The 17,713-nt window shown below is 45.7% G+C and overlaps 1 protein-coding gene across 1 annotated transcript in view; it reads left to right on the forward strand.

Annotated features, from left to right (window-relative positions):
* Positions 1–17,713, forward strand: part of PTPRT (protein tyrosine phosphatase receptor type T) — a 787,404-nt gene that overhangs the window by 607,325 nt on the left and 162,366 nt on the right. The window contains exon 14 of the mRNA XM_047069145.1: positions 11,049–11,184. Within this exon, the coding sequence (XP_046925101.1) occupies positions 11,049–11,184 (136 nt within the window). The remainder of the gene's footprint in view (positions 1–11,048; positions 11,185–17,713) is intronic.

Below are 17,713 nucleotides of genomic sequence, written 5' to 3' on the forward strand. Positions count from 1 at the left end.
GGTCACACCCTGGCCTTGACCTCTGCCTCACCATTCAGGCCGTGGTAACCTATTCTCTGTATCCTGACCTTGTTTGGCCTGTATACCATCCCAGTGGGCTTTTGTGCCCACCGCTACAGTGACTGCTCTGGAGAAGGCTTCCCTTGTTCCACAGCTGCCCCAGACTTCCCTGAACTCCACAGGAAGAACTACGATCTATTCAGGGTGACCATGCACTGTCTCACACTGGCTGCCTGGAAAGTCTAACAGGACCATCTACTTGGCCACAGGGCACACCAATGAGTGTGTGTTCTCCTCTCTTACATCTGTGCTTCAGACTAAACCCTTAATCCCCAGTGCAAACTGTGGGTGCTCCTCTCTGCCACAGCGAAGCAGCTTTGAGCCCCCCAGGCTCAGGCTCAGGCTCAGTGCACAGATTTCTGCAAGCAGGGAGCCAGTCCTGCTGGCACTGAGCTGGCTCAGCATCTTCTTCCTTGTTGGCAGGGCGAGCCTCGTCTGGACCGTAGGGAACCAGGGTGGGGAAGGGAGAGAGGAGGCCACTGGATGGTCTCAGGGAAGCCCATGACATGTCCCATACCACTGATGACATGTGAAAACCAACTTTGTAATCTAGCTTTGGCTAAGCAGTCATGCATGCCCTTTGCTGTATACACCTGTAATAGCTTTGATTTAAAGCTTGGAGACTTCTCTCTCCTGCCAGGTAATGAGCTCCTAGACAGCAGGACTGTCTCTTAATTACCTCACATGGCCAGCACCTTGCTGTCCTCACTGTCAGCATTATAATCCTAACACCACTCATCAGGCAGTGTCCAGGACTTTTTCTCTGTGGCCAAGAGTTGAGTTGGTGCTAATGAGATCAGGGTAATGGGTTTAGTCCATTTGGAGGTCACTTGGCTCCATCCAGTCCCATTCCATGGGCTAAGTATCACTGCTGGCCAAAGTCCTGTCAGAACTCTAGGCATAGGCTGACCTCTCACTGTGGGTAGGTACAGGCAGAGCCCTAAACCCCACACAGGCTGGCTCCTGATGCCTCCTTTAGATTTGATGCCTACCTCAGCCACATCTTGGTCTTTAACCTTAACTGTAGCAGTCTACAGAGTGCACCCAGCTCTAGCCATTGCTTGTGGCCCTTCTCTGGTCACGGGCTAGGGTCTTGGCACTCACACTGTGGGCTTCTGGGCACACGAAGAAACAGTTGAGGGTATAGGGAAGTATGAAGGGATTCTCAGCTCACCAGTGGTGAAGCCCTGGAATGTGGATACCTTACAAGGGATGTGTCAATATTGACAATGTCTGGCATCAATCAGGCATGACTCCTCTTAAATAAGTCTATAATGCAGAATTCTGAACACATAAAAAAAAATTCAGAAGACCAATTCTCCTGCACCCAGAAGACATTAACCATAAGGGTTTTACATAGCCAGCTTTTCTACTGTATGTAACACGACTGAATTAGAATTTGACCTACACAGAGCATTTGCTGTGTAAAGCAAGGTCCACCCAGAAACAGATTCAGGAGATGCATAGGACCAAGCAGAATCAGCATTTGAGGAACAATTTATTTGAGTGGCCGGAGTGCTTTCAAACAATCAATTAAAGCTATTCCCATCTCACGAGGTGCTAACCTCCATTTAAAGCTGCAAAAGAGGGCAACCTCTGTCAGCAATATTTAGCAGTTTTAGTTGTATAGGCTGTGATGAAGTCAATTCCAACCTCTTAGAACCAGCTGGGTGATATGGAGGGAGGCTGGGATATTAGAAATCTGTATCTACTTTACACTTAACTCAGTACTTATTAAATGGTTTTCCCCAACAAGGCTAAAGCTATCTTTGAAAAACCCGTGTCTCTGTAGTGTTTTCCAGCTCCTTGACATTGACTCAGAGTTAAATCTTGGCTAAAAGCAATTACTGTCATATGATGAATTGAAGCAATTTATTTATTACTTGAGAAACATCCTAGGTGATGTCACTTAGAAGAATGATGGAATAATCCTTCTCAAGTGCTCCATTATCAACCAGACCTAGTGAGGGAGGCACCATTCCCAGGTGTGGGGAAGGTAGTCAGAAATTTTTAAAAATTATCATCTTGAGACCAGAGAAAGAATATTAGGAATAAAGTAGACAACAGTTATTTAAACTTGATCTAGGCTTGTCTCCCTGTATAATTATATGGGATGCTGTGGTGGCTAAATATCAAGAAAGGAATTATAGGGAAAGCCCAGAGATTAATAATAAAACTGAACTCAGTGTGTTAAGGGCTTAGAGATGGTGGTTGATATACAAGGAAAGTGAAAAGGATGAGTGAACTTAAGTTAAAAAGGTCAAGTTTAAATATCATTTGAGCAAAGTCTGTATAATTTGACCCATATAACAAGATCCACATGACATGTTCATCAATCCCTTCCATATTAGAATATGATATGTTGGCAAGAGGGCATGAGGGGAGATAATTTCAAGAAAAGCAGGTATAAAATGGAGCTGCGTGATACAGCAGGTGGCAAACTCAGCAGGGACAGGCATATATACAAAGGCGTCTTAATCTGGCTGATCAAGATAAGGTTCTAGATCAAAATACCAGTAAGCAGTACCTGCTGAGCAACCTAGTTTAACACCTAGCTGTCCCGAAAGCCAGCCACAATTTCTCTAACTTGGCCTTGACTTTGCTGAAATTAACACACGGTCCTGGGCATTCCTCCTGGATTATAAGCCCAGACACCTCTCCAAAGTGGCGATGAATATCATCACTTGTTCATAGGAAGCCCTTGGTGGCCCTTGGCCTGTTTGGCCTCACATCCCTCCTTTGTTCTTCCCTTGCTGCCTGGGATGTACAGGTGACCCCTGCAGGCTGTGTTTCCTGGGCCGCATGTCAACTGGTATCTGGGTTTGGCCAGTAAGGAGACATTAATTACACAGGAAGAGGAAGGAGAAGCCTTTCTCTCTTGGCTTCAGGCGCCTTCTTTGGTGGTGACCATGTCCCCTCCATGACTCCACTTCTGGCGATCTTCCAGAATCCTAACTTCTTTTGGGTGACCCCGACCTCTGGGCTCTGATGATACCACCACCTCCTTTTGTCTCCGGTCTAGGTTGGGTAACGACTCCTGGTGTTGCTATTGTCTCGGTTGCCTCACCATCTTCTCCTGATCCCCGTGTGTCAATTCTCTAGTAAATATGTTCCATTTTAAATGTTTGGAGTCGTTTCCCTTTTCCTGGTTGGATACTGGTGGATGCAGAGCCTGTGCTGATTTCTAGTGATTCTTCCTTCCTGTAGTAAATGGTAAGGGAAAAAATGTGATTTAATCATCCAGTCTGTATGTTTTTTTTCCTGTATCAACATCACACTTTACTCTTGTGAAATATCTGGAATCCACATTTTCCCATTAAAAAAAAAGTCAACAACAGCATTTGTTTCTCCCCAGGCTTCTCGCACCCCTCCTGTTTGCTACAATTTCAATCCTCAAAGACTGCCAAAGTAGTTCATGATCACAATTACAAATGCTCTCAATGCCTTGGGATGCAATTTGTAAAGTCTGGAGGCTTGAATCTAATGAAGTATCCAGATGCTTTCCTACCAACTTTTTTCCTATCTTGGACTTAAATTCCATCTTAAAAATAGCCTACCATTCTGAGAATTCGCTTCCAGCAAAATCAAGAAGGGATATGGTACATACCTGACTTTAGAAGAGCCAGAAAGTTGCCCAGCTTTCTCACCTTTTCCCTGTTGCCTCCTCTTGGCAAACCCCCCATAATCAGAGATGTCTGCAATCCTTAAAACCTTCACTGGCATTGAGGTAGCAGCTGAGAGTCAGAGTTTGAAAGGTTTTCTCTCCTGGGTGCTAGATGCGTGCAAAGCCAGAGTAAAGACAGAAAAACTCTCCAACAAGAGAAGTCATTAAGTAGACAGGGGTGAACTGCCAGCACAGTAAGATTTGGGGATAATATGCCCTTAGATAGCTAGGAGGCGACTGTGTATTTTAAAGACTGCGGCTATTAGGAATTGTGTTCCCGAGAGCCAACTTCCTTTCTTTACCATCAGCAATGATCACCAGCATGGGTTATGCATCCACTGGGATTTACTTGGTTTTGTCAATTGCAACTAGACGTTCTTTATCTGAGACTTCTATTTTTGCTCCATATCTTTACAGGGAAGTTCTCTGAAATAAAGCTGTAGAATTGGGCCTGTAGCCAGTGAGAGCACTTTGAGAATGAATCGTTAATCCCTTGTTGCCACATTTTGTTATTGCTGCCATTAAGTCATCCAGATGTAAGCCTGATACAGGCCTTGCCTATAGGAGGAGAGTTAAGTGAATCACTCTGGGGGTCTCCGCCTCCCTTCATCCTAAGGATTAGATGAACTCAGGCAGCAGGTTGCAAGGAAGCGTCACCCCAGTACCCATAGTGCACCCACAGTTTATAGACATAGAAACACTCACCTACCAACCCTGGAACTAGTTCCAAGGCCATGCCATCATTTTGCCCCATGCGTGAGCAGTTCCTCAGAGTTTGTCAAACTTTTTTACTTCTGTTATTACATTTGATTCTTTGAAAATCCCTGTGAACTTGGCATTTACTCCGTATTTTACAAATGAGGATATCAAATCACATGGTGGTTAACAGGTTTGGTCAAGGTCACTCAACCAGTCAGGATGGAATCTGGATGCCAATTCATGTATTTCTGATCTGAAACCTATTGCTTTTGACTGATCTCATAAAACCATAGAATCTCAATCTCAGAAGGGTTATAAGAGGTTGTAGAGGCCCTCTACGTGATGGGAGAATACCAAGTTTCCAGATAGTGTCTTTCATTGTTGGTGACACATTCTCCTGCTTTTGTGGGTAACTTGGGGACTTGGGGGTTGACACCATGGGAGTTTCATGTCTCTAAAGATGACAGGGAGAATGTCTCTCACCCAGGACATGGGTATCACTGGAATCAAAGGATGCCGACTTGAGGTGGGAAGCAGGGTCAATAAGCAAAGAAAAAAGGTCACTGTCCTATGACAGTGAAGTGTTGAAGGCTTGGTTAAGCGTTCCAGAAGCCCGGGAGGTGAGAACACGTAGAGACAAAGTAGGCAGATACAAAGGAGGGCCAACTCTGGAATAGGACTAGGGAACTATGACTGCTTTTATGCTCCTCTCTACATTATAGTACTGTATCACAGGCTTGAGCCTCAGCTGGATAGTGATTCCACATAAAAACCTTTCTTTGTGTTGGCCCCTAATTTACCCCCATCACTCTACCCAGTGATATTAGCTCCAATTTTTAAAATTAAAGGGATCAATCTATTCCATCATCCACAGTGGCTTTTCAACTTTTTGAAAGCAAGAACTAAGTCTCATGTGAATCTTCCACTCTCTAGGCCATGAAGTCCTATTCTGACTGCCATTCCTCCAAAGTCAATGATCTCTGATTTTAGTATGCAACTGAATAACCTACATACCTTGTTAAAATGCAGGTGCTGATTGATTACATCTGGAATGGGGCCTGAGATTCTGCATTTGTAATAAGCTCCCAAGTGATACTGATGCTTCTGGTCTTTGGATCACACTTTGAATGGCAAGGCTCTTGACCTGTCTTTACCCTGGAGCCCCCTCTCCAAGGGTAGAGTCAACAACTGGATAAGCCTCACCAGAGTGACCTGACTAGTACAGTGTTAAGCAAAGCTAATTGCCCTTGGTGGATATCAGGAATCCTTGGGGAATATAAACTGGGATGGTTGTTTGGCAGCATGGGAGGAGATGGTAGGGAGATGGAGCATGGTGACTGGACTCTATGTATGGAGGAAATACTGAGGGAGAGGGGAAGACTTCAAGAGACCAAGAGCTATTCCTTGGGCACCAGGTTTCCATATGCAGCAGTGAGTAGGTAGTACACTGAAAGCCAGATGTGAACTCTGAGCTGGAGCTGGGAGGAATCTGGATTCTAAGACATCAGTGATTTCATGGACAGAGGACAGAGGGCAGCAGCAACATCTTTGAGGGGACAGGTTTGGCCTTTGGGAGTGTTCAGAGTTCAGAGGGCCCGGTTGGCTAAGGTATAAAGTTGGGCATGCAACCTCATGTAGAGACAGTAGTTTCCTGTCAGTGTGGGCTGAGTTCATAAGATTGTTTTTGATGATTACATCACACAAGGGACTTAGGTAGAGGCTTGAAGCTACTCCAGTTGGATAAATTTACCACCTGGTGCATAGCTGCCGGTTCTGATTTACGTGGACTATTCTCAGGCTGGCTCCCAGTGGATGGCAGAGATGAAGAGGACACATCCAAGTCCCTCCCTCTTCTCTCAGTTACCAGGCTTATCCCTGCTTAGTGGATAGAAAGTACCCAAGGCCAGAAAGAGGGCTTTTTAAGGGACTGGGAGACTGATACAATATGAAGTTTGACTCTCATGAAAAGGGTGGCTTAGAGCAAAAGTAACACACCTCCCATGTTGCTTCCAGTTCTTCCTCTGAAAAATTCCTCTGGATTTCTGGCCAGTGAGTCAGATAGCCAAACTTCTTTGTGGACCCAGTCCTGGCATGTCCTTAACTACACCTCTGTCAAGGACAGTTCATTATGGTGATAAGGGGGTGAGCCCTGTACACAAAGTCCCATCTCTGAAACTCACTAGTTATATGGCCTTGGACAAGTCATTTAACCCTTCTGTGAAGTTTCTTAATCTATATAAAAGGGGAAACAAAACTAGTACCTCCTGAGTTTTTAGAAGTTTCAATGACTTCATGTATGAAAAGTGTTGGGCACATTACTTGGCACCCAGTAATAGATCAGTACATTTAAGCTAACATTTTATTTATTTATTTACTTATTTATTTATTTAGAAAGAGAGTATGTGCAGGGGAGGGGCAAAGAGAAAGGGGGAGAGAGAGAATCTCAAGCAAGCTCCATGCTGTCTGCTTAAAGCCCGATGCGGGGCTTCATCTCACAAAGGTGTGAGATTATGATCTGAGCCAAAATCAAGAGTCAGATGCTTAACCGACTGAGTCACCCAGGTGCCCCTTAAGTTGATTTTTTTAAGTAGTAGTAATTGAGCTTCTGTTTGATGATGAGCTCAGTGCCTGCCTGAGACAGCCCATTGTATTGCTAGGAGACCCCACCATGAGCCAACCGTTATGTGCTTCCCCATAAGTCTTATCATAGGGTCTCATCTGCTTTGTTGAGAACTTATATGTAAGGCCTCATGTAGATTCGTCTGACTCTGCACCAGGCACAGGGCTAGCCCATGCTCTGTCTCTGTCCCTCTTTTCTTCCTCTCAGATGAAGGAGCCACATGGGAATGCTCTCTGGCCTTCAGTCCCAGAGACATTTCCTCTGTACCTGTACAGTGCTGTTGGCATCCTTACTTTTTCAACAGAGGTACAGTTCCACAGTGACTCAAGCAAATGCCCTTGAAAGGGTGCTAAAGTGGACATTGGGTTGGCCATGTCCCAGGGCTTGTTCCTGTCCCTGTACCTGGAGTCTGGTTGGGCCAGCCAAGTATAACTCCTCCTCATCACTTCCTGTATAGAGTTTGTGATTTCAGCCCTGATGCCTGTCGGCTGAGCTCACTGAATCTCTCTAAACCACTGGCTGGCCTTTCCAGATAGATTCCCTGGTTCAAGTATGTTCCATTGTTGGTTCATGGTCACCACTTAAATCTAGGGACGTCTTGGAACTTAGTTGGGAAAGGGTTTCTAACACATATCCAACACCTTCACTTTCCTTTGGATGGAGCTTGATTCTATCCTAGGAGCAGTGTTTGACACAGCTGATTATTCCTTCCTTCTTGAAACACTCTTCTCTTGGCTCTAGGGCACTCTACACTCCTGGGTTGTTTTATTAACTGTCTGGCCACTCCTCCTCTGCCTCCTGTGCAGGCATATCATTGTCTACCCACTCACTAAGTGCTGTAGACTCTCTACTCTCTCTCTAAGCCTCCTTCTCCTTTTACTCTTTATTCTTTCCCTGGGTGTCTCCATCAACCCCGAGCTGCAGATACCATCTATCTGTATGCATAAATCACACATTTTTACCTCCAGCTCAGACTTCTTTCCAGAGCTCCAGACCTGCACTTTTAACTGCCTCCTTTTCTAGAGTAGATCTCCAGCTCAGATTGCCCCAAACACACCCATTCTCTCTCTACAGCTATACTTTGCCCATTGTTTCTTGAGCTCATAAACAGCACCATCACCCACCTTGTTATGAAAACCAAAAAGTTGTGGTCATCCTCCACAGTTCTTTGCCCCTCACTCTCTGCATCCATCCCAGCAGCAGGTTTTATTTATATGCATTTCAGTAATTACCTCTTTTATTGCCATCACCATCTCCTAAATCCGCACAGCTATCATCTCCCACATGGATGCCTGCAATGGTTTCAAAATTTGTCTCTCCAAGTCACTTTGGCTCCGCACTGAAGCTGGAATGATCAGTCAGAAAAGTAAATCTGACCATATTATTGCTGCATGAACAACACTTAAATGGCTCCCTGCATTTCATGGGGTAAAGAACAAAAGCTTTCATTGTAGCTTCTGATGCCCTGTGTGGATGGGCCCCTGCTGCCTCTTCAGCTTCCCTCTCATCATGCTCTCCTTGCTTTCTTGCCCACGTTATTCTCTATTTCTTTCATTTCTCAAGTGCGCCAGTCTCCTTGCCCCATCACACAGCCTCAGCCAGTGCTGTTCCTTCCACAGCTCCCACTTGCTCCTCTTGTGTTCTCTGCCCATGTCTTCCCAGGAATGATTCACTTCCCTATTGTGTGCTTCCCGAGTGCCATGTGCCTCTCTTTTCTCATTGTTAACAGATTTGCAAGCTTACTATTATTGATTCTCAGTTCATTAATTCCGTCTCCTGAGTCCCACCCATCACTCACAGTAGGCTCCTCGAGGGCAGGGACTGTGCCTGTTTCACTCACCACTGTGTCACTGAATGCCTGTGCTTGTGATCATTTACTGAAGGAATGAAGTGTGAATCTCTTTAAGCCAAGCCAGTAACAGTGTTCCTAGGGTAATAACATCCTCTCCAGGGCTCTCTTGCCTTTGTACCCCCAGTCTCTAGGATAGGATCTCACAGCAGGCGAGATCAGCTATGCCAGTGAATGCTCCCGAGCCAACTTCCTTCCTTCAAATCCAAACAAAAAGACTGACACAATTGAAGAAATTGTCATCTGAGGTGTTCAGCTTCCTTTATGTTTGGTACACAGTGGACTAGCCTTATCTCAGAAAGCATGACTCCAAACTAGGAAATGGGGGCTATGTATGGTTCCTTGGAACTAGCCCCCATTCTGGAATATGAGACCAGCCCTGCCAAAGAGGTGGTTGGCTAACTCCCCCATGAACTCACTGAGGCAGAGATAGGCAGAGCTTGCTCAGGCAGCCCTGGGATTTGATGGGCTGGTCTTGCCTTTAGCTGATTAAGGGAACTGAATAAAATCTCTGACCCATAAGTCCATCCAAGAGAAGGATCTCTCATCCCACAGACAGCATTGTTTGGCACACAGTACATGGGTGCTCAGTAGCAGATGAATGAAGCAAACAAACATCTTTATATCCTTCAGTCACGTGTAAGCCGACAGGAGGAGGGCAGCCTGTGTGAGACACTGACATTAGAGAGCTGAGAGCCACACTCCCTGTTCTTGAAGACTTGCCGTTCCCACGGGGGAGACTTGTCCCAGTTACAAGAGAGTTTGGGGAATGTGCTCTGATGGGGGAAACACTTGACACTCTTAAACAAGAAGAGGGGATGCATCCTTGTGCTGAAGGGCTGTTCTTAAACATCAGAGGGCTTGGGGAATCAGAATCGTAGCTTATGGGCATTAGCTTTCCTTCAGTTCAACTGAGTTCTGTGAGCACGTGGCTGAAAAAGGAGAAATTCAGTTTGGTTCCATGAGAACAAATGTGTGTGGGCAGCAGTGTCTTCCCTTCAGCTAAACGTCGAACAACCGCAAACATTAAGAGAACACCTAGTACAAGCCAGGCTCGGTACTACCATGAGGAAACAAAGATAAAGGAGGCATAATCTCCCCCCCAAGGTGCTGGCAGAGCACTGGAGGAGACAGATGGAGAAACAAATAGCTAATAATATCAGTATATTGAGGTATGTGCAAAGTGTTACAGAGAGTTAGGATTTAGTAGAGAGAGAGAGGCACTCTCCCAGGGGCACAGGCAACCAGAGGAGATGCAGATGGTGATGAAGGATGAGCTGGTGCTGAAGTGGCAGAAACTGGGAAGTAGGGATGTGCCAGGCAGAGGAGTCTTTGGACTTAAGCTGCTGCACACAAATGTGGTGCTGGGGAATATGAACGGCAGCAGGAAGGAATTCACTCAGGGTGCTAGTAACCCGTGGACCACTCTCCAGAAGTGTTCCTGTAGGTGTCTACAATGAGAAGTGGCCTCTGATCCCCAGCACATTGCCTGAAGAGGCCAGGCTGAGGTATTTTTTGGCTACCTGGAACCGAATCAGAGAGTTTGTACCTGGCAGAGCACATAACATTGGCATTAAATTCCAGAAATGGAGTTAGTCACATAGAAGTGTTTTCTGAACCCCAGGAAATTAGCTTTAATGCACCAAATTTCTGACACACCGTTTGTTTCATAGAAGGCAAAACAAAAACTTTATGCTTTTACCTTTAAAATTTGAGTGATTTTAATCATGTTACCTTAACACAAAGCTCTTGTTTTCACCATTTACCAGAAAGAATAAAGTTGGGTTTGGGATGATTTCATGAACCCAAGAATAAAACTGTAAATAGATCCATGGTTTGATTCGAGGGACAACTCAGTGTGAGGGATGAAACGCTCCACTTGACCTCACCAGAGGATAGGGATTCCCTGTCACAGCAGTTGTGCAAACTTGGGACTTTCACTTCATTTCTCTGCACCTCAAAAAGGGGGAGGTATAATCCAATATGACAAAGGATTGATCCTCAAAAAGAGTACAAGGGACAATGTGTGTCATGCTCTTAACACAGTGCCTGGCACATAGTCAGCGCTCAGTAAGTGGAACCTGTTGTCATTATAATTGTTTTCTGGTCGTATGTGTGAGCCTTTTCCACAGCTTTCTTCTTCTTTCCCCTTGAAGGTGCCTCCACTCAGAATTCTAACACCGTGGAGCCAGAGAAGCAGGTAGACAACACCGTGAAGATGGCCGGTGTGATCGCTGGCCTCCTCATGTTCATCATCATTCTCCTGGGCGTCATGCTCACCATCAAAAGGAGGTGAGTGTCTGGTGCTGCCCTGCAGACTCTGCTGACCCCAGCTGGCCCAACGCTGCCGTGTGGCCAGGTCTTTGCTCTGCTGATCTCTTCGGAGCAAGCACCTTCTTCTGTGAGTGTTCAAGTCCTGAAGTAATTGAGCTAATTGTGGCTCATTGTGTTGGCATCTGAAAGGTGTGTGCTGCCTGCTTGGCAAGTGGCCCTGAGATGGTCAGTTTCTTAGGGAACCATCGATCCCTATGGCTGGGCCACCCTGGTGTGCCATGGGGTTCCATGTCGTGAATCTTCTCAGAGTTAGCTGCTCTGTTGTGATTGATCATGTCTCATCAAGGTTACTGGGGAGCCCCAGAAATACAGATGCAGGAAAGTAATGCTTTATTCTTTTTGCTTTCACTCACCCTGATTTCTCTTTGGTCCTCCAGCAGCATCCTACACTGCCCCCTGCATGGCAGAGATAAAGCCTCCCATGGGGTGATAGTCCCAAGGGAAGATTCCTTCCTACTCCATGTCCCATAAGGCCTTCCCAGCTGGATTGTTGCTACTTGTTCTTTCTGAACGGATGTCTTCCTGGGCGTCTCTGGTCCACTAACGCAGTTATCACATGTTGCATGGCTCATGAAAGCCAGGTACAGGCTCCTCCTTATCTCCAAGATTCAACACACTGACATCTTCTGTTTTCAGACATTCGCAAGGCTTGAGGCTAACGCAGGGGAATTGCAGAGAGGGAAAGGAGCCATTCATCCAGGAAAGCTGATGAATATCAGCTGTCACTGTCCCAGGATGCACTGTTATTCCTCCAAACCGGAAGTCCTGGGGCCCACCTCTCCTTAGCCCCTGGACTGCCCCCATGTATCCATGTCTACCACGCACCCTCATGTCTTCTCAGTTTCAACATCGTGGTCCCAACCTTGGTCTCCACCTTCCTGCTCCCCTCCTCTGCCAAAGCAAACAGAACCTTTATCTACATTACATTATGTGCTTCAGTGCACCCTGCCACCAACTTGAAGATACTTTTACATCATTAAACAAGCCACAGCCTGAAGCTCTGATGTCTGGTTACTGACAGAGTTCAGAGCAAACCCAGTAACAAGGACCAGGGACTTGCTTCCATCTGTGGAAGGAAAAGTGCTTGTGAAATTTGTGTCTCACCAGAAAACAAAGGGACAGAATGCCCTAAAGACAAAGTGCCGCTTCTATCTAAGGACTCTCATGAGTATAAGGAAAGTTTTTTAAAAATCCCCTTTTCCGGGGCGCCTGGGTGGCGCAGTCGGTTAAGCGTCCGACTTCAGCCAGGTCACGATCTCGCGGTCCGTGAGTTCGAGCCCCGCGTCGGGCTCTGGGCTGATGGCTCGGAGCCTGGAGCCTGTTTCCGATTCTGTGTCTCCCTCTCTCTCTGCCCCTCCCCCGTTCATGCTCTGTCTCTCTCTGTCCCAAAAAAATAAATAAAAAACGTTGAAAAAAAAATTTAAAAAAAAAAAATCCCCTTTTCCAATTATCAGTGAGTGAGAAATACTGGGGTTCCCACTGTACATGGTAGTCAGCCTTCTCTTAGCCATTTCGGCTCCAGAATATCCCTGTGTCTTTCATGACTCTGTTCTGAATCAGCCAGTCCTCCCTCTGGCCAGGATATCTTACTGGTAGGACCTTGTCCTTTTCTTGACATCTTTTGTCTAACAGAACCACTCCTTTCCTCAGGCTCTCAGCAGAATAACTGGAGAGTTAAGGTTCTTATCCAGCTACTGATTTTCTGGTTGGAGAGGGGGAAGGGTAGGTACTACATTAATATTGGGGAGCAAGAGCTCCCAAAGCATTGAGGACAGCATTGCATTGTCATATCATCATCAACCGTATGACCATATTGCAGGTATCAGTGACAAGTCAGCTATTAGATGAAGTCAAACATGAAGTCTGGTTTCTCTGGGGGCGATGGGCACATGTAAGATTGCTGACATGTTTCTTAGAGTCACAGACGCATTAGAGGCAGAGGTGAGCTGGGGATTGTCACCTGGAAAAAGTAACTGATTTAATAGAATCTCATTCCTCTTTGATAGACCTGAAATGTTCTCATTCTTTGCCACTGATTTGTAAGTCAGATAAGCTCTTCCAATTTTGCTCTTTCTAAAGCCTGGCTTAACCCACGTCACCACCGTCTGTGAGCTTGTGAAGAAATTTCACTTCCTTCTCCACAGCTATTTCTGCTATGTGTGACTTCTCAGGAGGGAGGAAAGGGCTTTCTGTTTCCAGGGTGGGAACAAGTATAAAGAGAGCCCTTTGTGTGGCTTTAACCTCTATTGCGTGTCTTCATCATCTCTCACCTCTATCAAAACTGTCCATCAGACCCAACCAACAGGCATCGCATGACCACCATTTGTCCCGAGAAGCAAAACTCAGATGTTTTGGCAGTGAGGCGGGTGGGTGGAGGTGGAGGCTGATCAGTGTTTGCATATACAGTATCTTTTGGAGAAAAGAAGACCTTTTGCTGACCTACTTGATAGTGATAATTTACAGATAGGTGTAGGGCAAGGAAAGGAGAGGAGAGGAGAAAGAGAGCATAAAGGTAGGTCTACACACTTTCTAACCTACAGTGTCTTCTGATGTCTAGAGATGCCCCCAAAAGACAGTGGAGCATTTGGTGAGCTCCCTTAGGTCTTCTTACTCCAGCCCTGTGTAGAAGTATGGGGAAAACTTCATTGTTCAATTGAGTCTGTCACTATCTTACTGCTGGCCAGAATGCTGCCCACAGCTACCTAAAAAGAAGAGATATTACACAAAAAGAAACCCCCAAATAATAGGCAGATCATCACAACTCAGGACCCTGGTGTGTCAGCATCTCTTCAGTGTCCCAGTGTGACCTAGAGTTCGTTCCTGGTTGCAGGAACTCTCAGAAGTCAAATGCCTGCTATATCCTCTCCACTGATTTGAGCTGGGTCTTCTTCCTCACCTCTACAGACATGGGAGTAGTGGTTTCCTGTTTTCTCTGCTACTAAGGGATTCAGCTGGCTTGAAAACTTCCCCAAAGCTTCAGACAAAAGGTTTCAGTACACATGAGATGTCCCTAGATTGTTCTGTAGAGTTCATCATCACTGGCCTTATAGGGCTTCCTTGTGACTCCCTAAAGAGAGTCTTTCTCTTGCTTTTAGGTGTTTTCTTTTGTGATACTAAAATAGAAAGCCAACTGAGAATGGGCTAGAGATACAGAGGACCAAGGGAAGGACTTAATGAAAGCAGCTAAACAATTTACATTCCAAAGGTGGGGGTGGGCAATAGAGGGGTAGAGACATAGCCTGAGGGATGTTTTGTTGCTTGGTTGTTTTGTAATAGAGAGGATGTTGAGAAATGTAAGGTTGTAGAAAGGGGTCTGAAATGTTGGGGGGTGATTCATTTTTTTTAACGTTTATTTATTTGTGAGAGAGACAAAGTAAGAACAGGGGAGGTACAGAGAGACAGGGAGACACAGAAACCAAAGTGGGCTCCAGGCTCTGAGCTGTCTGTCAGCACAGAGCCTGATGCAGAGGGCTAAAACTCAGGGACCCATGAGATCATGACCTTAGGTGAAGTCACACACAACCAAATGAGCCACCCAGGAGCCCCTGTTGGGGGATGATTCAAACAGGATTCCCTTACAGTTTGCAAAAGATACAAGTTAAAGTATTTTTTTTTTTTTTGTAGTACCTTTGGCTGTTTGGAGAGGATTTCTTTGAATGCAGACCAATGCAGAATCAGGGCTACATGGAGATATAAAGGTTTACATGAGCATTATAAGAAGGGAGCCTGAAGCCCCTCCCTGATATATCAAGTTACTTACCAGGATACTGGATATTGGCTGGATGATTGGCTCCATCCTTTACTCCTGGTTCCCTTGATCACATGTGGACCTCAGAATGGTCTAGAATGGGTTTCTGTATGCACCTAGGTAATAGAACATACCTCCTTTTCATGACCATCCTGTTGAGTTTTGAAATAGAGACTCATTACTACAGTCCTGGTCATCTTCTTCCTTGGCCTCCTCCCTTTAGAATTGCTAGACATCTGGGGCACCTGGGTGGCTCAGTCAGCTGGGTGGCCAGCTACAGCTCAGGTCATGATCTCACGGTCTGTGAGTTTGAGCCCCGTGTTGGGCTCTGTCCTGAGAGCTCAGAGCCTGGAGCCTGCTTCTGATTCTGTGTCTTCCTCTCTTTCTTCCCCTTCCCTGCTTGCTCTCTGTGTATTTGTGTGTGTGTGTCTCTCTCTCAAAAATAATAAACAATAAAAAAAGAATTGCTGGACATCCTCTCCCAAAGAAATGTGCAGCCAAAGGGTTGCTAGGCCACCCCTGTGGTCTCTTGGCTTACTACCTTAGGGCTCTGGGAGCTTTCAATGAAAATTAAGGTGGCAAGCTCAAGCCTTAATGCCTTAACCTTGATGTTTGAAGGTATTTATTAGCCACTCACATATGGGAAGTTCTACATTTTAATGTTTGTTTGGGGGGATATGCTCATATGGGCTCATGCCCACAAGCTTGCCATAGTCCCAGTTTATTCCTTGGGACATACTTCCTAAAGTCTGAGCATGGTCCTCCAAGGCTTAAGGCATAACCATTTACTTTTGCATGGGGAAACTGTGAAGCCAGGTTAAGCAGGATTCTTTGGTATATTTGTACCCCAAGCCTTGTCTGGATCCTCTATTAACTTTTCATTCCCTTTTTACTTTTCAAATGGAAACTGAGCAACTTTTAGGAGACCTTTTTGAAGTCAGTTCCCACACATGGTTCTAGCCACTTCCTTCTCCCCTCCTCCTCCCCCTGCCCAGCTCTTTCTGGTCTAGCCTCAATTTTCTCCCAACCAGGTCTGTCCAGATGGTAACTTTTCCAGGAATGAATTTGAAGTATCTTGAGTTTGAGATATGAGAGTCTACTTTGAGATAAATGTGCATCTCTTGGTGTACTTTGATACTCTGTGACTTCAGTCTGCCCCAGAAGTTCCCAGTCTCATGGGTACATACATCTTGTTTTTGTGGACTGGGAAGCAGAAAAACTGGGTCCCATTTATGTGCTGTTTGCCTTGGAGACGCAACAAAGCTCAGCCTTTCCTTTCTCACCTGTGACATGTGGCTAATCCTATGGGGTTGTTCTGAAGATCAAATGAGCTAATGGTCTGGACAGGCTTTATTTCCTATCCCTGCCTAAGTGGTCATAATGCACAGTATTAACAGAGACATTCATCTCACACATGACCATCACCTGTACCAAGCCAGCTCCTATGCTAATATGCGAAGAGCAGTACTGCAATCAGTACACATCATCTAAGCTAATTTGTTTATTTTCCATTTAAACTGTCACCATATTGTGATTTTAATACTACAAATAATCCTGGTAGGATAGGACATTGGTACACCTTTGTTTGTTTGAGAAGAGGAAACTGAAGTTCAAAGGTTTATAAGTTGCCCAAGGTTTTGGGTACAGTTGAAATACAAAACCAGGCTGTGTGACTCCAGAGAGTTAACTGAATGCTGTTACCTTCTATTCTATTAGTCCACGCAGACTGGTAGAAAGTAAGTGAATCCTGAAATAGGAAGCCAGCAACCCAGGTTCAGGGGTCATTTTCTACTGCTCTCTGCTGTAATGCATATTGTGTCCCTGAATCAAATGTCAGGTGTTTGTGTTCACCTACAAGTTTCCTGTCACTCTCTAACCCTCAGCCCCAAGTTCTTCCAAGCAGGACTCCCAACTAATACCTCTAACATGAGTCTTCCCACAAGCCCCCAACCCCAGAAAGATGCATTGATACTCCCCTGCATGTAGCCACTGTACCATGTACACAGGTCTTCAGGTGTGAATTTAGCCATGTGGTGGTTGTCATTTTGCTGGCCTCAAGGTGAAAATGACCTGAGAGGGCAGGATCTTCTGCTTTAGCCTTTTCTCACCCTGTATCATCTGCCTCTGGACATCTGCCTTGAAAACCCCTCAAGGTTTTCATGGTCAAAGCCCAAATCATCACCTGTCCACCGACCTGCTCACAGTCCTGTGTCCCCATCTCAGTGGCAGGCACTCCCTCTCACTCCATCAGCCAAACTGATAGGGTTGCTTCGCCCTGATACTTCTGAACGCGCATCTTTACCTTCTCTTGGTCACACCCTCTTCTCAGTCCCTGCACTGCCCCTTCCCTGGTGGAGGCCCCCATAGCTCTATTGTATGAGTCTCCTCCCCAGGCCCGCCCCTCCAACCCATCCTCCACAATGCAGCCAAAGTAACATTTCAGAAAGGAAACTTGTACTCCCAAACCTGCTGTCTAAAATCCCTTGATGGCTTCTCCTGCCTTATAACAATAGTTCCTGGGGTAGAGATGAGAAAAGAAGCACATGCTTTAGGACATCTGGAGAATTTTGTCAAGCTGCGCTGTCCCCCTGCTCACAGTAACTCTGGAACATTTCCTAAAGTCTTACTCTACTGTTATACCCTTGCTTGTGAAGCTTCCTCCTCATTCAATACCTGTGTACCTTAGTTCCATGTGACCACATTCTACCCCTGTTTAAGATCTAATTCAAAAGCTGCCTT

This window comes from Lynx rufus, unplaced genomic scaffold (genome assembly GCF_022079265.1).
Source record: "Lynx rufus isolate CCGP_SWC_20201006 ecotype Redwood Valley unplaced genomic scaffold, mLynRuf1.p SCAF_8, whole genome shotgun sequence".
In the NCBI taxonomy this organism is placed as follows: domain Eukaryota; kingdom Metazoa; phylum Chordata; class Mammalia; order Carnivora; family Felidae; genus Lynx; species Lynx rufus.